General features: G+C 41.0%; 1 protein-coding gene across 1 annotated transcript in view; it reads left to right on the top strand.

Annotated features, from left to right (window-relative positions):
• ADAMTSL1 (ADAMTS like 1) overlaps positions 1-18178 on the top strand; it is a gene marked incomplete at both ends in the record, with an annotated part of 188679 nt that extends 170501 nt beyond the window's left edge. The window contains 6 exons of the mRNA XM_080362499.1: positions 8068-8268; positions 9007-9187; positions 12418-12625; positions 15120-15229; positions 16207-16427; positions 18072-18178. Coding sequence (XP_080218625.1) covers positions 8068-8268; positions 9007-9187; positions 12418-12625; positions 15120-15229; positions 16207-16427; positions 18072-18178 — 1028 coding nt within the window. The remainder of the gene's footprint in view (positions 1-8067; positions 8269-9006; positions 9188-12417; positions 12626-15119; positions 15230-16206; positions 16428-18071) is intronic.
• Between the last annotated feature and the right edge of the window lie 4920 nt (positions 18179-23098).

Raw genomic sequence — 23098 nt, 5'->3', positions numbered from 1 at the left:
CCGTAAGCGTACAGTTACCCTAGAGCTGTAGCAATGTTGGGGCAGAAGTTTATACTGAAGGGTACTCCTTTTCCGTTTTTGTTGTGCACTGAATAAATCCATCAGAGTTAGCTCCACAGGTCATTTCAGCATCCTGCATCCATTCTCATAGGATTTTGTTTCACAATTTACCACTAGTGACTGTTTTCAGCCCAGTCCTTATTACTACAAGATTCTTGGTGTGTAGGATTCCTGTTGTCAGAGTCATTTTTAGAAAACAGTATTACTACCAGAGCTTGAAAATTTCCTTGCTTTTTTAATGGGCCCACCACATGGCTGTATATTTGGGAACATTTTTTACAACGTCTGTGGGACAGGGAATGGGCCTAACTCAATTTTTGTTGAATACAGTGTAAATTTACAATGCTATGTAAATGATATCTAATAACAACAACATGTGTGGCATTGGGTAACCAGTTTAGGTGTTTTGAGAACTGTTTGAAAACCATGTCATATGTTTAGTATAGTAAGTTTCAACTGCTCCTTTGGAGCCATAAATAGTTATTTAAAATACCTTATTTTTTCAAAATGCTACTGTCATCAGCTGAATTGATCTATTCCAAGAATTCCTAAATACATGGCTTTCCTTGTGTGCCATAAATTCATATTCATTTGACCTCCTTTATTAAAAAAAAAAATTTTAAAAAAAATTATACTAACATTAAGAGTAATTCTTTCTTTTGGGGATTTTCAGGATCACATTACTTTGTACAAGTTTTATTTCATTCCGTGTATGAAAACACTGAGAAGTGATTTGCAAAACACCCTGAGCTAAGTGTCTGTTTAAATTTACACTTTATACTCTTTTGAAAAATCTTTTCCCATAAAACATACCATAAAGGCTTGTCTCTAAGTTTTGTCCCTTCAGCAAAATGGGGTTTGCATACATATGGCTTTCAGACATGACCTTTCCTACCTTCATTTTGTTTGAAAGCATTTTGAAAAGTTGAATACATCCTGTTAAATTCTCTTACATTAAATGTAGGACAGAATAACATTTAACTCCATTAAGTTTAACGTGCATTTCTCATTTCAGTCACCTAAGGTGAAAATCATATACGACAGGAAACTGGGGAAGTATTTCTCTGTGTCAGTCTGATCTCACCTATGTAGTGTGAATACAGTAGTATGATGTGAACCACAACACAGTAGTTCAACACCAAGCTTGTATCTATTCAGATTCATCTGTGGCTTCTCTACATTTTGTTCCAAGCATTTTATTCTTCATTTCATCATTAGTCTTCTTTCTATTTTGAAAGCATACTTTAAGTCTTTGAATGTAGCGATTACAGTGGGAACACCATCCAGTTTCAAGTCCTGTGGCTGCATTATATTTATTGCTTTAGCACAGTGTATTGTAGTCTACCATACTGTTCTGTTAGAGTTCAGTAAAATTTATACAGAATCACAGAATATTTTCTTAGCTTGCTTTATTTCAGATTTAAAACAATCAATACTTCTGCTGCCAAATCTCTTGTCTCTTCCCTTGCCAGGCACTTCAGATAATAGTCGGTGATCATCTTTCATCTCCCAGTTTTCTGTTTGCATGGGTACATGTCTGTGGCTTGCAGAGGCAGGGGCAGGGGCCCTCTGGTTTGTAAGGCTGGCTGAAGTTTTCTGTGAACTTTCTGTGCTATGTTTATTGTACTTGGTGGTGTCCTGAAACATGCCATCCCTAAATAATTGGGATGGCTACCTTTTTTCAAATTCAAGCTTTTTTTTTTTTTTTTCGATTCAAAGTATGCTGAACTAATGCAGTGCAAACATTTCCTGTGATCACTGATGAACAGCAAGGGTGTAAAACTGAACTTTAAGGTGTAAGCATGTAGTTGAACATTAATACCAAAGGATCCAAACTGCATTCCACAGCATTTGTTTATATCCGGGCTATGCTTCTGAGAACTGTCTCTTAAATAGGAAATAATTTCCAAAGGTGAAAGTGTTGGCCTGAAATTAAGAAGACAAAAGTTTGATTTCCAGCTCCACTGCTGTTATGTAAGACAGCATGCACCTCCATGTGCCTTGGTTATCTGCCAGGGGAATAGAAAAGGTGAGCTTACCTCCCACAGCACAGCAGCTGCAGGGATGCAGATGGGAAGCTAAGTAGTTTGTTGAGCACAGACTGTACGAGCATTTTGTTTAAAGAAATTTCAAAGAACCTGCTTCATCTTGACCTGAAGTCTTCACTCAGATTCCTTCTTTAATAAATATTAGAAATATTGCTTGGGATTAATCAGTAGGTCAGTAGTAAATTAGAGGGCTATTTGTTAGACAAATAGGAATAGGAATAGACAAATTTTTTGCTTGTATTACAAAATGTATTTAGTACTTGCAAAATTTGTTTGATGTTTTCACCATTGCTTTCCATACAATTCTGTTGATTTAATGTATCAAGATGCTAAAAAAAGAGGAATCCTAAAATCAACAGACTTTGCACTTGTTTATTTCTGTCATTCAAGTCTGCAAGTGAAAGAGTGATGCATGCTTTGTATTTTGGCCTCTTAGCATTAGCACAGTAGCCCAGAGTCTATCTGCAGCTAGAGTCATACAGAAAGTGTACAGAGGTATAATATAATCGGGAGCTGAATTTGGCCTGCAAGAAATTATCATTGTTGTGAAATGTTTGTCTTCTCTTTCCAAATTCCCACTTATTATCCTTGAAATATTAACAGTTTCCCCACTAAAAGATGTAACTTCTTCTCAATTCTTTTTTTTAGTATCTCCAGCTTTTACACATTCATGACTTATCCTGGCTTTAAATGAATTCAGAGTCAAGTAGACTTTGGAAGGGAGGTTGAAGGCATTTTTTTCTGTCTCTACTTAAGAAAGACTGAGAGAGAAGGGCCTTCTCGTGCCAGAGGTTTCAATGCTCAGAAATAGTCCTAAAAAAATTGTTCCATCTTACCTTCCCAAGGTTTCTGATGCACTAAAGCTCTACAATAGCTGTGCATTGACTAGAAACAAAGCCAATTTTTCCTTCTTGGATGTTAAAGAGACAGGTGTTGAGCTTTGGAAGGATAAAGCAGTCAAAGTCCACAGGGATGCGAGGAAATAGAAAATAGGTGTTGGTAATATGTATTAAATGGCATTAAAATTGGAACATGGACATGATTTTTATTGTACTCTGGTTCTCAATATGCATAAAACTTTATCCCACAGCTTATGCATCCATACATGTGGGAAACCTATATGAAATGTCACTTGTGAAATGTGATTGATGCTTGTTCTGCATACACAGATGAGGAGTATCCATTACATATGAGTCTCATAGGTGTTAATAAAGTTTTATTGTTAAATGTAAAAGAAAGTAAGAATTACTCACTCATAGAATGTATCTAAGTAATAGTGTTTGGGGTTTTTCCCCCATATTATTGATTACTGGCTGTTCCTTTAGCTAATATTTTATGTATAAATTTGGGGAGAATAAATTATATATAAGGCAAGTAGAATAGTCGGTACTAGGAAGACTATATTGTTTTGCCTGACAATAACTATTTTAAACAAAGAAAAAAAGGCATGGACTAGGACCATTTGCGCATTGAAGTATATCTCAGTTTCTCTGCATTTGGCATCAAACTGACCTTTCGGCTTTCTTCATTTTTCCCATGCAGACTGCTTGCAAATGCAAACAGTAAAACGGAGCTCACAGCATGTCTTTGTCAGTTGTCATGGCTGTGTGGTGACCTGTGGAAATCCCTGCAAGTGCACTAAAAGAGAGGGAAACTATAAAAAAAAATAGAATACTGTAGGCAAAGTCATACCACCACTTGTCCATTTCCTGTGTATTCATTTGTTTTCTGTTGGTGTTAGCTTAGGCAGCCTTAAAACTGTGAGGCTGAAACCTTTCATATCATTTATTTACTTGAGAGTGAGTATCTTGGAAATTGGATGAGTTGTTTTTCAGCACAAGATAGGAAAACAACACATCAGTACTCAGGGCAAAAGTAATAACCTAAAATGAAGTGTAGAAGGAATAAATGGAGAGCTTACAGAAATACGAAAAAGTACTGAGTAGCAAAGAAAGCTGTGTCTTTGTGGTCAGGAAGTGAGTGTTGGGGAGAGAACTGCCAGGGGTAAAACTGCATTAGACCTCGCCAAAGAAATTAAAACAAATAGCAAAGATTCTTTACCTTTATAAGTAAAAGTGAAAAAAGGGAAGAGGGGAGACCACTATGACCAGTGTGCATTCACTCATTCTGCCTTTTTCTTCCTTTTTTTTCCCCTCTTTTCCAGTATTTATCTGCATTAGCTTGTTCTTTGCTGTGTCCCCTGTTGCTGGCAAGCCCTGCCTGTATCCACAGTGTGGAAGGGCATGGGCTGGATGAAGCTGCCCTTTGGGGCTGCTTCCCCCTGCATGAAACAGGTACTGCTGAGAGCAGGGGCCTCCCAGTGGAAGGCGTATGACTCACGCAGTTGCAATGACAATATTTCACTGGCAAAGACCTGTGTAACCATTGCACCAGTGAGAGGTGCTATATTTGTCCTCACAAGTGACAGACAGAGTCTCCCCAGGGCCTGGATCTATGTCTCAGCATGAAAATGGCTGGGATGAGCCACAGGTCACCACTAGCTTTTTTCATCCGGTATGAGAGTTCTTCTGCTTTGTATGAGCAAGAAAGCTTCAAAAGGGCAAGGCAGCACCTTCTGCTGCAAGAACAGTGTACCTGGAAGTATGATTAGTGGCAAAAGGCAGATAAGAAAAGACTACAGTAGCCCCATCTCTAGAACTAGTTCAGTTGTCTGACCAAAGTCAAAAGAAGGGTAGCAATGGTTTCTAAACAAATAATGTGCTCCTTAAATCTCAAGGATTTGGTCTTGACGATGGCTGGATATCGAACTGTTATTCCTTCCTGGGTAGAAAGATGAAAGTAGTATTTTTATTCTTGCAGTGATAGGCACCTCAGTAAAATCTAGATAAATTCTTGAGGAAAACATGTATATTTAAGTAAAATCTTGATTGCAGCAAGTCATCTCATTTCTCTCACAGGAATAGTATTTCTTCATCCTCAGGAGCTGAGGATCTCCTCATGTGAACAGATAAGAATGAGAAGAAGGACAGTAACAAAAATATCAAATTGCAGTGTGTGTTCATTGTGTAATACTGAAACAAAAGCATCATATTCCCATACTTATTTGTCTTAGTGAATAATAAATAATAACTAAATAATTGCAATAACAATGAAGAAATATCAGCTGATAGAAATGTCATGGTTTAACCTCAACCAGTAACTAAGCACCACACAGCTACTCACTCACTCTCCCCAGATGGGATCAGTAAAAGCCAGAAAACTCGTGCATTGAGATAAGTAAAGCAAAAGCCATGCACACAAGTACAGGAAAACAAGGAATTTATTCACTACTTGCCAGGCACAGACAGGTGTTCAGGCATCTCCAGGAAAGCTGGGCCCCATCACAGGTAATAGTTACTTGGGAAGACAAATGCCATCACTCTAAACATCCCCTACTTCCTTCTTCTTCCCCAAAAAGATATACTGAGCATGATACCATACAGTATGTGATATTCCTTTGGCCATTTGGGGTCAGCTGTCCTGGCTGTATGTCCTCCCAACTTCTAGTGCACTCCCACCCCACTCACTTGTCAGGTCATGTGAAGAGCCTAAAAGGTCTTGACTCTGTGTAAGCCCTGCTTAGCAATAGGTAAAACACCACTGTATTATCACAGAACCACAGAATGGTTAGAGTCGGAAGGAACCTCTGGAGATCATCTAGACCAAGCCAACTGCTACAGCAGGTTCACCCAGAGCAGATTGCACAAGAATGTATCCAGCCTGATTTTGAATGTCTCCAGAGAAGGAGACACCACAACCTCTCTGGGCAGCCTGTTCCAGTGCTCTGGCACCCCCAAAGTCAAAAAGTTTTTCCTCAGATGGAACATCCTTTGCTTTAGTCTGTGTCCATTGCTCCTCATCCTGTCATTGGGCACCACTAAAAGGAGTCTGGCCCCATCCTCTTGACATCCACCCTTCAGATATTTATAAGCATTGATAAGATCCCCTTGCAGCCTTCTCTTCTCCAGGCTGAGCAGACACAGTTCTCTCAGTCTCTCTTCATAAGAAAGATGCTCTAGGCCCCATCTTCCTAGCCCACCGCTGGACTCCCTCTGGTAATTCCTTGTCCTTCTTAAACTGGGGAGCCCAGAACTGGACACAGTGCTCCAGAAGTGGCCTCAGCAGAGCAGAGGGGGAGGAGAGCCTCCCTCGATCTTAATGCACCCCAAGAAACTGTTGACCTTCTTGGCCACAAGCACATATTGTTGACTCATGGTCAACCTATTGTCCACCAGAACTCCCAGGTCCTTCTCCGCAATGCTGCTTTCCAGCAGGTCCACCCCTAACCTGTACTGGTGCCTGGGGTTGATCCTCTGCAGGTGCAGGACCCTACACTTGCCCTTGTTGAACTTCATCAGGTTCTTCTCTGCCCAGTCCTCCAGCCTGCCCAGGTCTCACTGAATGGCAGCACGGCCTTCTGGTGTGTCAACTCTTCCTCCCAGTTTGGTATCATCAGCAAACTTGCTGAGGGTGCACTCAGTCTCTTCATCCAGGACATTGATGAACAGGCTGAACAGGACTGGAGCCAGTACTGGCCCCTGGGGATCCCACTAACTACAGGCCACCAACCAGGCTTTGCACTGGTGATTATCAACACTTTCTTGTTCTAAATCCAAAACACAGCACTATACCAGCTACTAGAAAGAAAATTAGCTTTATCCCAGCTGAGACCAGAATTATTCCTTAGTCTTAGAAGAGTCTCCCATCTTTTAGTATTTTAAATTTGTACTCTTCCTTTTTTTTATTCCATTCCTTTTGAAAGGTGCTAGTGTGAATGTGTATGTATTTTATGTTTGTTTATATAGTACATATATTTCACAAGGGATTTTGGGTACAATAAGTCATTCATTCCACATACATACTGATATAAACAATAATACAGCGTAAAGCTGCAATATAACAAACTAACAATCAGTATAGAGTGCACAAACAGAAACTTAGCCAGACCTTTCACGTATCATGAAGTGCATGGATGTGTAGGACTAACCTAAGCCACAAGCAGTCCAGGTAGTATATGCGATCCCTTATGCATGGTTTCTCTGGCTTCCCACCCCCTGTAATTGATGTAGATGGGTTGCAGTATGGAAATTGCCCAGTTCCTTCCTTTTCCCCAGGAAATACATAAGACAACTTAGCTATGTCTCCCAGGATATGCAAGTCTCACATGCAATTTGTCATGAAACTGACAAAATGTGGATCTGGTATGACAACCACAGGAAACAGTATCTTACAGATATTTTTCCTCAGCCCAACAGGCAAGGAACTCACTGTGAACCTAAACCTCATCAGCTGTGCTGATGATGCCTAGCCATACCTGTACAATGCTTCAGAATGGCAAGTTTTTTCAGTTGCTCGCTTTGCTTGGTTATTGCTTAGACGATTGCCTATTTCTTTGACAAAAAACCTCTAAAGGCTCAACTTTATCTCTTTGTTTTTTCAACAGTTGTGTAACAAAAATTTTGTGTAAACCTTCATGTAACAAAAATTCTGTGTAAACCTTTGTGTAACAAAAAATTCTAATTTTTTAATACCAAAAAACAAAAGAGAGGGAGGTGGCCCTGTGATTTAAACAGGCAGCCTGGAGACCAAGCTCGATTTGTATAGCTTGTTCAAGCATGCTCCTTGAGCTTATTCTAGATGTGTAACCTCCCTATCCCATTTTCTTTGGTATTAAAACGAGGATGATCAAAAATAATGGAAACCTTGGGAGATTTGATATAAATATTTCCAAACTGATCTGAGTTTTTCATATGGAAGATAAACTGGATTTTGGATAATTTTTTTGTTTCAGCTGATGAGAAGTTATTCATTACTACAGTATTCCTGTTTTTCATTATGAGAGAATTAGGAGAAAATGTGATGGAATTGACTTTTTCTGCTAGCTTTGACCACTTCAGAACATGTAATTTTGCAGCAAGTAGAGTACTCAGCAGGTTGCTTTCATGTCCCTGTTTCTTAGGGTGTGCTGTGGATGGTCATCCAATGCCAAACATCACCTGGTTCTATTCTGGCGAGCCTCTCAGTCTGCACCATCGCCTCCTGGCAGCAGGACGCATTCTTCAGATACTCAACATCAGTGATGCTCCTCATGGTGAATTCAGCTGCCTTGCTCAGAATGAGGCTGGCTCTCTCACACAAAAAACATCCCTGGCTATACAAGGTAACTCTCCAGTTTCAGTTCTGGTGCCCTGTGAAGCTTTTACAGCAGACTACCCTGCACTGCCTTTCTCTTCATGGATTTCTCCTCTCTGAAATCAGGACTATTGTGTGTAGGATGAAATAGGTGTTTTGATGTTTTACTGCCATGGAGATACTTTTGCAGGACTACCAGGTACCTTGTCATGTTTTAGGTTTTACTTTATCAAAATGACACCTGATATTTCTGGCCTGCTCAGCATACAACACATCTTGCTGATTCAAGTAATGCTTATCAAATCTGGACAATTTTCATGTCCAGAAATTCAAGACAGAGGTATCACAGTTTGAACCCCTAAAATTAGAAGCCCCAGTGCGGCTGGATTGGAACAGAATATGCAGCTTTCATTGCATCAATGGTCAGGGAAGGACTGGAGAATTTAATATTTCCTTAAATCTTGCATTAAAAATGTAAGTGTGTTTTAATTCCCCCATTCATCCTCTGGATGGATGAGAAACACTGGTGAGAAACACACATAAGATCATAGAATAATATATACCAAAACAGCCAGTGGCTGACATCAGCTGGAATTCCATTCCTTCTTTGTTTATTGCCTGGTACCCTGTAGGTGTAGGCAGCTCCTCTTCACTTGAGAAAACAAGTCCAAATATTTGATCCTGGAGAACATCTCTGACTCTTTTCTAAGTGCTGCCTCATGACAGTTTTTGAATCTTAACATGTCTCTCCCACACTTTTTGGCAGAATACCAGTGGTCAGTGGACAAGCTAATGGCCTGTTCAGCTTCCTGTGGCCACAAAGGTGTGCAGCTGCCGCAGCTGACGTGCTTACTGGATGGGGTCGAAGTCAACATGTCCTACTGCAAAGAGAAGCCCAAGCCAACCCTGCAGCCCATAGCATGCAACAGGAGAGACTGTCCTTCACGGTTCGTCTGTTAAAATGTCATACCTGCTTTTAAGATGTGCTTGAAGCGTTCTTTGCACTGGACATCATGCTATTGCAGCCTTTCTGGTACCTGTCGTGGCTAAAAAGGGAATTTATAAGTGCTTAACCTAGACAGCTGGGAATTTGTAGCAAGATTTGTGGAAAACATTGCCAGTACATGGTATTCCTTCAATAATCAAGTTAGGAAATAATACAAAGGCTATTGCCTACTCTTTATTAGCAAAGTTCACAGCTTGAGTTGTCTTGGGTGATCCCAGCATCACCCAATGTTGGATGTAAACAATCATGCTTGTTCTGAGCTCTGTACATATGGGAGTTTTGATACAGAAGTACCATAGGATCACATCTTTTTTGTGTTCTGCGTGGCTCCATACCACTTTATCCCAACAATATAACAGAAAAGAAGGTTTAGCAGCCATTTAGGGGGTTTATTCTGAGTTCCTGTGTGATGTGAACATCAATATAGGACAAGCTGGAGCTGCAGCTGCAAAGAATTCCCTTAGCAGAGTGGAAATATCTTTTGTAAAACGGGCACATCTCGTCAGATCTAGTTAGCATGAAGGGGAGTCAGATTGAGTTCTGCCACCTGTTGCAGATTGCTAACTTGTGGTTTCCTTGGGATTGTAATTCTGCCCCTGTAATCACCTGGTTTTCAGTTACTGTTAAACATAATGCAGTCAGGACAGCTTGAAAGACTTCTGACTACACTTAGGTCTTCCTCTGCCGTTTCCTCCCCACACAAAATACTTTACTTCTTTGACACCATTTGGTGCAAAAAAGAATACATTCCGAGCACCTATCCAGAGTCAGTGTAGCGTTATACTCCCCACACGTTAAAAATGTCCTACTTCTGCTATTCAGTGGCTCCTTAGCTGAGACATGTAAACACGCTTTTCCATATTTTTCTGCGGTTTTACTCCCTCCTCTCCCTTATTTCCATTGTTGTCATGTGTCATGGTTTAGCCCCAGCCAGCAAGCTAGGACCACATGCCACTCATTCAGCCCTCCCCCCACCCAAGTGGGATGAGGAGGAGAATCAGGAAACAAAAGGTACAGCTTGCAAGTTGGGATAAAAACAGTTTAGCAAGAGAGCAGAGGAAGAAATAAACAACAACAATAATAACAATGAAAGAAATACAAAGCAAGGGGTGCACAATGCAATCTCTTATCAAGCCAGAAAACCGAGGCCCAGCCTCCTCCTGAGCAGCAATGCCTTGAGCAGCAATCACAAACACTCATCCTGAACCGCTGATCCTGGAAAGAGCAGAGACACAGACCACACTTTGCACTCAAACAGGATCACACCGCACCCCCAGTCCCAGAGAACAAAGACAGCAGTGATTCTCCAGGTGATGAACCCCCCCAACCACCAATCCCCCCCTAGTATCGAATCTCCCTTTGACTGGTTTGGGTCAGCTGTCCTGGCTGTGTCCCCTCCCAGGTTCCTGTGAAAATTAACTGCATCACTGCTGTACCAGCACATATTTTTCTAAGCTTATATTCCCTCCTCTCCCTTATTTACACTGTGGACATCATGTGTTTGAGTATACAAGCACTTAAAAGTACTCATCATCTCAAGAGAAATCTAGTACAACTTCTTTCATTTGATGTTGATTTGGGAGTTGTATTAGAAAAGAAAGTCTAAGCTGAGGCAAGGAGAGGTGCTAAGCAACCTGATGAGAAGTAAGCTGCCAGATTTACTGCTCTTGCTGTGTCCTGGGTGTATGGTAAGCTTCTGTTTAATTACCTTTTAAAATATATTCCTACCCCTCTTTGAAGGGAAATGCTTTCTGAGTCGCCAGCTGAGTCATACAAAGGAACAAAAAGAGATTTGATGAAATATGAAACACACTCATTATCAGCAGTTTTGCTTGGTGATGGCAGTAAAATCCACGCAAATGGTTTATGTCTTTTTATACCTTCCCTGAACTGTAACACAACCTGCAATCCTCCCTTGGCTTCTGAGGAACTGCTGAGATGTAAGCTTGGAAATAGAAGTTGATTGAAGTGCAGAGCAGACCTTTACGAGAGGTGCAGAAACTTCAGATTCGACCTCACCAAACTGCATGAAAAAAAGTAGCAGTATTTTTGTTTTCCGTGTTGGAAGTCTTTGTTTATATACTTGTTTTTGTGAGCACAGGAATTAGACACTCACAGAAAACTGATGAATAGCAATGGGTGCCTCTCCATGGGACTGGAGAACTCCTATTGCTTATTTTGTAAAGTAATAATAAACACTGCTGGTGAGGAACACAATAGGCACTATTTTCCTCCCAATAACACACCAGTCCTGCTGAGTATCCTGAAACTTAATGAAGAAAACGTCTTACTTGACCATAAGTCTTCAGGAAACTAGTAATCAGTCGCATCCTTCCTGTTCCAACCTCCCTCCTTCCCAAACCCAACTGTACAAGTGTTTCACGTAATGATTCCTAAAGAGACAAAATGTGTTGTACATCTTGGTAAGAGTTTGGACCTGGACCATTTTTTTGTGTTGTTATAGGCTTCTTAATAGATAGACTGGCAGACCAGCATGTAGGAGTTCAGAGCCACAGACTCAGCTGGTGAATGCGTGGTCTGAGCTCAAGAAAAAGAAAGGTGCTCTTTGTTCCTGGGCTGACTATGCACCAGCCCCATCTCTGAGCAACCTTTAGGCTTTTCTGGATCATCCCAGCTGCCAAGGGCATAACAGAGCAGGCAGACACCAGCAGGACCCAGCAGGCTCTTCTGTCAGCAGCAGGTTTTAAGTGGCCTGTGAGCTACTCCAGCATCTTTATGGAGAAAGTTTTCCTTACTAAGGGGCGTAAATGGGCTGATCATTGCTGGCATTCTGACTGTAGCCTGTCACAGAGGCCTCTGTGACACAGTGGTGTAAGAGTAGCCATGCCTGACCACTGTGCCTGGGCTAGAAATATTTACTAAGCCTTTAAAAACAGCCTTAAGGGCCAGAAAATTAATTCTGGGCCCAAAGAGCCTTGAGAAAGATAATTAAATTTAAAATGTGCTCTTTTCTCAGTTTTTATTCTCTGAGCAGTTTTCAGTTACCGCTATGAGAGGCTGAGGATCTCAGCACTTTCCAGGATCTCACCATAAATTAACCAAGCCATTGTTATCTTTCTTTGCTCCGACACATAAAGACTTGTTGACACCAATGACCCTGCAGATGGTGGCACATCTCTTCTCCCTGACCTCTTTGCCTTTCTCTCACAGATGGATGGTAACATCGTGGTCTCCCTGCACACGGAGCTGTGGAGGAGGCATCCAGACGCGGCGAGTGACATGTCAGCGCCTAACAGCGACAGGCAGCTCTGTCCCAATGTCAAACGAGGCTTGTACCCAGGTGTCCAAGCGCCCTGTGGACACACAGAACTGTAACAGGCAGCCCTGTGTTGAGTGGGTGGCCTCTTCTTGGGGCCAGGTAAGGAACAAGCCAGCAATCCAAGGACAGGGTCATGCTGTGGGCTAGAAAAAAAAGTGATTAAAAGTGTAGCTTCATACAAAGATCAGATGTTAAAAAGCTTCATTCCATAAATACCAAGTGTTGAGAATTAGGTTGCTTTGTTGTGGGAATCCACACTAGACTTTTGTCTTTGTCTTTCTGCAATCAATGGGATTTCCTGAAAAGACACTTGTTAATCAATTATAATCTGGAACCAAATATTGCTATGTGCTTTCTTCCCTTTTCTCCCCACTCCAGCTTGACTGAACCATATGTGAGTCCACTACAGTCCAGATTTAGGGATAGAAACTCACAGATTTTAGCCCAAAGATTTCCAGATTGGTGATTCACACAGGGATGGATCATTCTCAGGTGAATGAGAAACAGGGTTAAAAACATAGAAGCTGAATTTGCTAGAGGTCAAAGCCAGTTATCAATACTACTTTAACATTAGTTTTGGTGAAATAACAATTTTCAAAGGGTAAAAGAAAAAGCAGTTTGAAAAAAAAGCCAAAGTAGTCATACATCTAGTTGAAATGATGAGTCCGGTAAAGGTATAGAAGTGAGGCAGAAAATAATTATCCAGTCTTGACATATAGTAAGCTGTCATGAAATATTTTGCCTCCTTTTTTAATTAGTCTACTGTAAGTCAGTTTGAAAACAATGGCAAATGCTACTCAATTGTATTAGAGGTTAGAGTAATATGACAGTTTGTTATTAATAACCAAAAGTATTCTGCATTTGCTTTAGGTAATATGCACAATACATTGCACTGCATCATGGTTTTTTATGATATTGGCAGCAAAAAGTGTCTTCAGCTACTAGGATTTGTTATTCTTCACTACTTGAAAACAATTTACCTCTTTCCTGTGTATTTTGGAACCCTCTCATGAAAGGTGATTGAGGTATTGTATTAGATTTATGAGTAAAGCTTGGAATTATCCTTTCATAACAAAGAAGCAAATTCTCACTTGCTGTGGAATTCCAAGTAAGGACTGGATTATAGTAGCAAAAAGCCAGTTATCTCATCCTTATTTTGCAGGTCATTATGGTCTATATTTTTTACCATGACATACTCAGCTGAAACAATCAAAGAGGTCTGAATTAATTTGTTAGACCTAACCTCTGTGCATTATAATGTAATATTTCTTCTACCTAGCTTCAAAAAAAATCAAGTTCCACGTGACTCTATGCAGCTCAGTCTGTTGTCTAATTACAGTTAGGAACTTATCACTGGCTCAGTGGCTCGGTAGATCTACAACCTTCTGGGTAGTATCATGGGGCATCAGATCCTTCTTGCCCAGGAGTAGTGACCAACTTTCCCAGCTCACAGAGAAAATAAGCAGACTACCACCTCTAGAATGAATTCCTTTTCTTCATTTAATTTTAATGGTATTTCAGTCTTCACTATGTAATCCCATAGTGGTTTTAAACTAGTGAGACAGGCTTTCTGGTGATGAGGACTACTAGGCCCTGCAGATATCACAGAACTGCTGCATGTACTTCAGAGAATGGTGTTTCCATCCACTTTGCTCAGCGAGGAGGTTGACTGGGAGCAACAGGAAACCCATCTTCTCTCAGGAGAAGTAACAGGAAACTGCTTCTCTCTCTCAGTTATCAGGGAGGAAGATGTTGCAGTGGGACAGGACCGTTATGTGAGGGGTGCATGGTTGTATGAAATAGGGCTCCTACTGATGAGGGGCATGGAGCGGGCAGAGGGATCAGTCAGTAGCCCTCTCCTGGCAAAAGTTCCTCCTTCACACTAAGATCCCTTTCTCCAGCCCTTAGTCTGTTCTTGAATATAATTTCCAGATACATCGAAAAACAAACTGTTTCTTGAAAGCTGATGTAATTTTAAAGGAACACTAATACATGCTTCATGCCTATAGCTAATTATTATTTAGTTGGAGAGGATTAGAAGAGTTAAAGAGGAGGCACATGATTAATAAGCTTGAGTAGACTAGGATAACCTCAGTATTGGAGCAAGTTTGCAGATCTGCTGTTTGTAATGTTTGATGCTTTTGTTTATTGTCCTGCAATGCTTTTAAATTAACTGGAGTGGAACATGCACCTGATTCAATGCGATTTTGGTTATCAACTGCTTGCTCATAAATGGTTATAATACAAAAAGGAATGTATTGAGATTTCTTGTATGGGTCATGGGCTCTTTGCTAATGACATGAGAGCATTTTATGTACACTAACAGATGTATGTAAGACTGAACTATTGAGGAGGAGTGGTAATGAATCTACAGAGCAGATATACAAATGCAGTTTTAATGTTGCTGGAGGAGAGTGAGGTAGGGCAGAAGATGACTGTGCACTAAGGCTCCAAAGCCTGCAGAGCAGCAAGAATTGCTCAAAAGCTCAACAGTCACTGCACAGCAGCATGGACTTTATTTCACCATCAGTTTTACAAAAGGAGAATACATCTTGCCTTTTACCTCGCTTAAGTGATTTTCATCTGTTCACAGTGTAATGGGCCTTGCATTGGACCACGACTAGCTGTACAGCACAGGCAGATATTTTGCCAGACCAAAGATGGGACTTCTGTGTCATCTGATCAATGCAGTGCCTTACCAAGGTAGGACAGAAATCTCTAACATCTGAAACCACTACCCTTTGCGGGGATGTTGAATGGGCTAGTGACTTCACCAACAATTTTGGGGTTTCCCTTATGTAACCAAGAGGTCATACGGTAACCCATACACTTACGTGGCACAAATCTCAGCAGGCTAAAGCCTGCTCCTATGAGTCCCAGAAAAAAATACTAGTTGGCCAACAACTGGAAAGTCTTCTAGGCATGCCACATCCTGACTGAAAGGCTGTGCTACCTCTTCTTAAGCTCCCAGTCTCCTTCTCTCTTAAGCACAAGCTCTAACTGAGGAAAAAGGGGACTCCACATCTTTTGTTTTGCTGCAGATAAATTTGACTGTCAACATTATAAAGACATATTTAATTAATCTGAAACTTAGGTATGTAAATCATTCCTGATCTTGACTGAAAATGAATATAATTGGCTGTTTGACTCCTAGTCGTGTATTTTCATTATCTGTGTGACAAACAGCTGGAAACTAAGTGTGCCTATGCATCTTCAGCGACATTGTGCTGAAGGGTAAAGGAAGATTTCAGAGAACCAGTTTTGTTTCATCCCACTGGCTGTAAAGCCGTAAAAAAGATATAAAGCTCTTCTGGGTCCTACTGTTTGCCATTTCACCAACTGCATCTTTTCTATGGACCTCTAGTTTGGCACTTCATGGAGAGGACATTTCAGCCAAATCCTCAAAAAGTTCGTACGGTTATTTTGCTCCAGTGGTGCTATACCAGCGTGTGCCCAGGGAGGGTCTGTTCCTTGAATGTAGTTACAAATTGCCTTTCAGTGCACCACAGTTATCCTCATTTGCACCCCTTGAAGACCTGATCCATATGGTGCTCTGAGCAGTGACATTTGGAATATGCAAGGCTTGCTGTCCCCAGAGCTTGCGTGACACCAGAAGCAGCATGCACTTGCTCCCTGGGCAGCGTGGTGATGGGTCACTCCTCCCTCCGTCTTGCCCACAGGCCTTTGAGCACCCAGAACTGCTGGACCGACATCTGTGGCGTGCACTGGAGGGTCAGCCTGTGGACCGTCTGCACAGCTACCTGCGGAAACTATGGCTTCCAGTCCCGGCGCGTGGACTGCGTGCACGTCCGCACCAACAAGCCCGTGATGGAGCATCTTTGCTCCTGGAGGCCACGACCAGCGAACTGGCAGCGCTGCAACATCACCCCCTGTGAGAACAGTACGTGGCTGAGAGGAGAGGGGGCAGCGCGGTGTTGGGGGAGGATGGGAGGCAGAGCAGCTTCTCAGAAATGCAGCACTGGACTTTGCAACTAGGCATCTTGGGGAACCTCCAGCCAGAACATGTACAAATTGTGGTGTCCAAAACTCAGCACCCCAGGGGCAGCAGCACCCATGGTGACTTGTTGGTGATAGTGATAGCGCCACGATTGTATCCCCTTGCTATTAGCAAGTGAAATGGCTGTTGCAGCCTTAACTTTCTGTTAATGGTACAGAGAGAATGTAAAACACATCGCAGACTGCTGGCTATAGTTAAAATACAATAAGTCTAAATCCAGTGGGTAGGTTGATGATAGGAATTCCTGCAGTGGAGGCTGCTTGCTTTCAGGTGAAGAGTGACTAATTGGGCCTGATAAAGGACTAGAAAAGCACAACTTTTTTTTAATAAATAAATAAATAAATACATACATATATACATACATACATACATACACACCCCAAAACCAGCCACCTGATTATGCTGCCTCCCTGAAAATAATGCCCCACCGTGGCAATGTCCACTTGGGAAACACCAGCCAATCAGCCAGCACAAGTTTAAATCACTCTATTTTCATCTGCCCTAGCTCCCACTTCTTGTGCTGATTTTGGCAGTCCGTTCCCACCCTGTATCATACAAGACAGTTGCTGTGCAATCATCACAGAAGCAGCGGCAGAATCTGTGTGTGCTTGCCTACAGCTGTGCCACCTGTGACACTCTAAGTAGAGGCAAATAGGACTCCCTAGGTTTGACCCCATGAGCTGAGTTTGGGGTGCCATAATGGAAGTGGAAGGGCTGAGACTGCATACAGGTACAATGCAAGACCTTTTGTCACTCCAGCCTCTTCCTGCTGTACAGAAATATCCTGCCTCTATACAATAGTGGAGTTATATGGCACAGACATTACTAGAGAGGGCTGTACAACTCCTCTGTGATGATCCCCTTTCCAGCCTTAGCATGGCAAGTGGTAGTTCCTCAGACAACAACACAGCCAAGATCTCGCAGGGATACGGGACAGTTTTCTAATCCGACACTCAAAAGCAGGAGGCTGCAGGCCTTTAAAACTGTCCAAATGTTATCAAGACCTAGGTCCTAAGGGAGTTCAAAAAGTGACTTAACATCACCCTGAGATGTGTTCTGCAACACACATGTAAAAAGCACAACACAACACCCAGTCAGATGGGGTGGTGTTCCCACATGCTCTCTCTTCAAATGCAAAAGGTTGGCCAAAGTGCCTTTGAATTACTCTGTTTAAAATAAGTTTTCAGTTTTATTTACTATTTCATCTTCGGTTTAACAACTGTTATGAAACTCCTAGAGCCTCCCTAAAATACAGGTAGCTGACAAAGTGACAGAGTGCTGGAGGAGCCTCAGAAACCCTGTCCTCAGGCTCTGAAAGCAAAAACTGGCTTATGCTTTCTCCATTGAGCCTTTGGCTGCCTGAAGTCCCTGCTCAGTCTCTGCAGCATGTCAAGCTCATGCTCACAGTGAGACTTCCCAGCACAAATCTGTCTTGGTCCCCATCTTGGCCACCCCAGGAAATGTTCTAAGGTAAGAAATCCTTTCATTGTTTCATCACCATGTCTCCTTTTGTTTTCTCTTTGGCAGTGGAGTGCAGAGACACCACGAGGTACTGCGAGAAAGTTAAGCAGCTCAAACTCTGCCAGCTCACCCAGTTCAAGTCACGCTGCTGTGGAACTTGTGGAAAAGCTTGAAGACAAAAGCAAAGGAAATGGAGGAACAAGGGGATCTCAGCCTTTGCTTCACTGAGGCGAGGACTTTGCAGAAAATATAAATGGAATGGAATTGTTTTTCATTTTATTTATTTATTTCCCTGGGCGGGGGCTGGTGGGGAAGAAAAAAGTAAAAAAAAAAAAAAAAAGAAAAAAAGAAACACCTTTTACCAAATCGTTGTTGTAAAGGGACTTGACAAGTTTTCCCTCTAAGAATCTGGGAGACAGAATGCAGCAAAACATGGTCATGAGGGATGAGGGTAGACCACAAAATGTCACTGAGCCCCCTGCGTGCAACCAGAAGTGGCCCTGTGAGGAGTGGACCTGCCCCATAAAGCATGTAAGTGCCAGGGGATACACCAACGGATAGGGAAGTGAATCAGAGTAAAAACCTAGCGTCACATTGGACCACCACAATATTAAATGAATAATCAGACAGCTTGGAAGGTCACAGGACACTAGAAGAAAAAAAAAAACTAAACTAAACATTCTGCTCTGCAGTATGAAGATACTTCATCTATCTTACACTGCTTTGAGAATATAAGCATATGATTTCACTTTATAAACCTATTTTTTACATCCAAGATTGGATTAATTTTTTCCTTTGTAAACCCCTCTCTCTTTCTCACAACAGGCCTTCAAATTATTTCAGTGAGAAATCCTTGCGATCTGTGAGGATCTGGTGTCTAGGGAAGTTAACAATGGTGTGTAATGTAAGTGAACCTAACACACACCTGGAAGTGTTCCCAGGCTGTGATTGTGAGTAAGGACTGGGGATAGGAGGGTTGCCTTCATCACAGAGGTGAGGTGATCATGTTAATTATTATCCAGAAGAAGGAGAGAAAGTATGATCTGCTATTGACAGACTGCAGTACAAACCTGCAAACACTGTCCTGTAGAGAGCACAGACAGGAAAGACAGCGATAGTCTGTAGTAACAGGAACTACTTCATATACTGCATCCTATTAATGCTTACTTGGAACAGAGAGGAGTACTACTTCCCAGGGTTCAGGTGCTTTCAGACCTGGGCTTTTTGCAAAGGAACTTGAGAAAGTAGGTTTTCCTATCCTGCTAATGTGAAATGTCTTTCTCCGGGCAAACAAGCCTTATGGACAAGTAGTAGAGAATAGCTATATTCTGATTTCTTGTGGTTATTCCTTCTCAGTATAAACAGAATGAATTCAGCATCAGCCTCAGAGGACTATTGCCAATAATTTTAACAAACGCGCCCCTCTCCAGCAGCCTCCTACAACAAAACAGGTGCTATAAAGCAGCACACTTTTAAGCCCATGTATAACACATTGAAGATACTGTCTGAAAAGTAAGGGTTAAACACCACACCCACAAAATGACTTTGCAAGCTGTCTGTGAGTCTTTCCCCCTGGCCAGTTGCAGTGGTTATTCAGCCAGTGAAGTGCTTCATCCTTTTAGTTCCTGAGCACTCTCTGCTCTGCTCAGACAATGGCCCTAAAATTAGAGGAAATCTGCAAAGTAGAGTGTTTGAGCATCATGAACCTTTAAACAAGACCTACCTGGATCTGAGGCTTTGGTTCAAGACCATCTCTAAATTAAAGGATTGCCTGTGCCTCTCCCATCACCCCCCACTGGGAGTGCCTTGTGGTACGTTAATGAAATGCTGTTCAAATACTGCTGTGTTACAGATTCCATGATGTGTGGATTGTTCAGCAAAACTGGGAGTCCACTTTTGAGGTCAGTGCCAGGTTTATGACATTGCTTTTTGTTACTTCAAAACACATCTGGCAGTGAACACTCTTCCTACAAATGGGTCTTCAAGAAATAGTGTTCCTAAGCATCAGTGTAACTTTTTATTTAAAAAAAAAAAGAATGTCTTTCTATGTATGTAAATGTATATCTTTTCTGTATATTTATTAGGATTTCTTGTATAAAAAGTGCAATATTAATAATTGTACATGATTTTGTCCAGATAAAACTATTTTGTTTTTTTTTAAATCTCCCCAGAATTTTGTTCCTCTAAAATCAATGGTAATAGTGTATTTCTCTTAATTTTAATAGCACTTGCATTTAATTGGGGATCTGCTTCACTGTGCACAGAATGCCTTATTAACTATGACACGAGGGAGGGATGACGTTCTTAACTTGTGAAATGATAGTTATGCATGGAATGAAGGACAATTCCTTAATAATAATAACGATGATGATGATGATGACAATGTGGTGGATATTTCTAGTACAGTAGTTAACAAAAAGCAGTACGGGGAAGTATTTTCATTTGTTTAATAACAAAACACATTCATATGATCACATGTTGAATGGTAGCTGTGTAACTGTGCTTCGAAAAAACAGAAAGGATCAAATCTGGAGGGTCCACTGTCTTGTCTCTGCACAGTGTAGATTTAATTTCACATGTCTATCCTCTGAATTGTGACTTGACAGCATCTCAGTAAGATAAATATTGCTGGATATTTTATGACAGGATGCATTCCTTCTCTAAAAGGAAAACAAAACAGGAAACTTGTATTTATATAACTTTTTGTACAGGTAATGCAGGTTACTTATTTAACTACTGCTGTCTGACGTGTTGTTTATTAATCTTAAAAACAAAATCCAAACAAAGTAGAGAAGCTTTTGAAGTGGCCTGTCCTTATTCCGTATTATGATAGCTGCACAGAGCTCTTACACAAAGTACATGATCTACCTACCCTGGGGAAAGAGTATGCAGTAACTTGTTTTTAAAAGTCTTCAGCCATTAAGATTCTGCATCCTGACTTGGAGATTTATTGTAATTCTTCATTTGCCTTGCTTTATTCTTTTTCACTGATGTCTTGCCTCTATTGCTCTTGTGTAACTATAAAGCCATCACTGCTGGTCCTAGGATCATGGAAATCAGTAAAAGTATACTCCTCTTTTTCTATGCAGCAATGCTTAAATACATCTTGTAACTCTCCTCAGCAACCTACGGCATGAAGCGACCCCTGTTACTTCAGTCTTTCCTTATAGGTCGGTGACAAGGTCACTGCTGCCTTTAGTAGTGGAGCTTGCAACTCCTTGAAGCACCAAGAGTATACACAGGAGGAATCCTGGTAGTGGTCAGAATTATGGAGGGGAGAGGAAAGAAGAAAAAAAAAATAAAATAAAACAAAAGCATTTTCTCTTAACAAAGACAAAATCAAGTTTCGAGAACTAAGCTGGTTCTGCTGTTGCCTTTTTCAAACAAATGATACAATGTCTCTTTTAAAAGGGAACAGTGATTTTGCTCTGATTTACTGACAGTTTCCCAAGTATGATGTTCCTGCATATGCTTTCTATACATTTACAATGCAGGTAAATAACACCTCACGTATACATATACATAAACACACACAGAGATCCAAGCCAAAGACATCCAAACAACAGTACTGAAGGCAATGGGAATTCGGTCATTCATTTTGAGTAAAACAAGTAAGGAAGCTGGTGTTGATGTAAAACAAACAGCAGACCAGCTTACGCTCTCAAGAGAATAATTACGCTTTTTTAATGCATATGGCTCTAGTTACCAGTCAAGTCAAAAAGGCTTCAAAACCTTCAAAGCAAGCTTCCAGTTTTGTTCTTTATTCTGATTTTCCTCAAGGAAGAAAAACAGTTCTGCAACAAGCAGAAAAATGCAGTGCTGAAAGGTTCCCCATGGGAGACCTACTCCCGCCCCTTGTTATGTGGCAAGGCAAGCACAGCTAAACCGCTCTTGGCATGTATGTCTGCATACATGCTCTTTAAACCATAGAAGCCACAAGCAGAGCTTTGCAAAGTAACCATTAAGCTGGAAGTTTTTTTCCTACTATATGACCACGGTCATGACCTTCTTTTCAAATGACCCTGTCAAACAAGAAGCTAATAATGACCTTACTATCTATTTAGTACACTAGTACATAAATAAACCTGATTATTCTGTATCAGCATAAGCTGACAGCTCTAGTTGTACAAAAAGGCAAACCAAAAGCTTATCTTAAAAGCCCACATAAGTTCTTAGCAGCAGCTGTCAGAGACACTGATCATTTCACCTAGGAATTGAATGAATTAACTTCATTCATTTTATTATATAATTTTTAACACAGAAGTTTTCAAACAGTTTTGTATGGTGTCAGATTTTCTCACAGACAATTAGTGCATACAGATGGGAAGCTCAAAATTGCTAATGCCAACTATGGCTCTGCATATTAGCTGCAGACCACGGTTTGGGAATCATAGATTTAAACATTCCCTTCATCCTCTTGTTTAAAGGCATATGTATATTTATCAGTAGTGTTATATATTAACAGTCACACTCAGCTTTTTTTTTGTGGAAACTAAACTAAAGAATATGTAAAATACTTTAGTTTGAAAAACACTGAGGGGACAATCACACATCCTTTTTTCCACTGGTTTTACACATTAAAAGCATATTGGCTAATCATCATTTTAACCTACACTGCTTTTCATCATCTCCATCTATCTCCTCTCCAGTCAATAAGAATCAAATCTAAAATGTAGTCACATACATAGTCATTTTAATAAAATTTTTATGTAAAGTTCTCACTAAGGCATTTCAGTAATATACAACCCAGATGTTATTTATCCAGATTTATAAGGGGGAAAGCCACGTCTCAGCATCTCCTCTTCTCATTACAATACTTATTTCTAGCCTCCTCTGCTTTTCCCTCCTTTTCACTAAGATAGAATTTACTTGCTCCCATTCCCAACTTCACATGAGAAGACAGGAACACAACAGTATGGTTTTTTTCTCCATCTGTCTCTCTGAGAAGCAAATATGGTGCTGAGCCTCATCTTTCCTTCAGTGATCACCAATGAAGACTGAAACTAGCAAGTCCATGGAATCACAGACTGCAGTCCTTTTTTGACAGAATGATTACAAAACCTGGAACACCCTCTACTGAGCCATCAAATGCA

The sequence above is a fragment of the Nesoenas mayeri genome, assembly GCF_963082525.1.
Source record: "Nesoenas mayeri genome assembly, chromosome: Z".
Taxonomy (NCBI): Eukaryota; Metazoa; Chordata; class Aves; order Columbiformes; family Columbidae; genus Nesoenas; species Nesoenas mayeri.
This window is presented reverse-complemented; position numbering and strand designations above follow the sequence as displayed.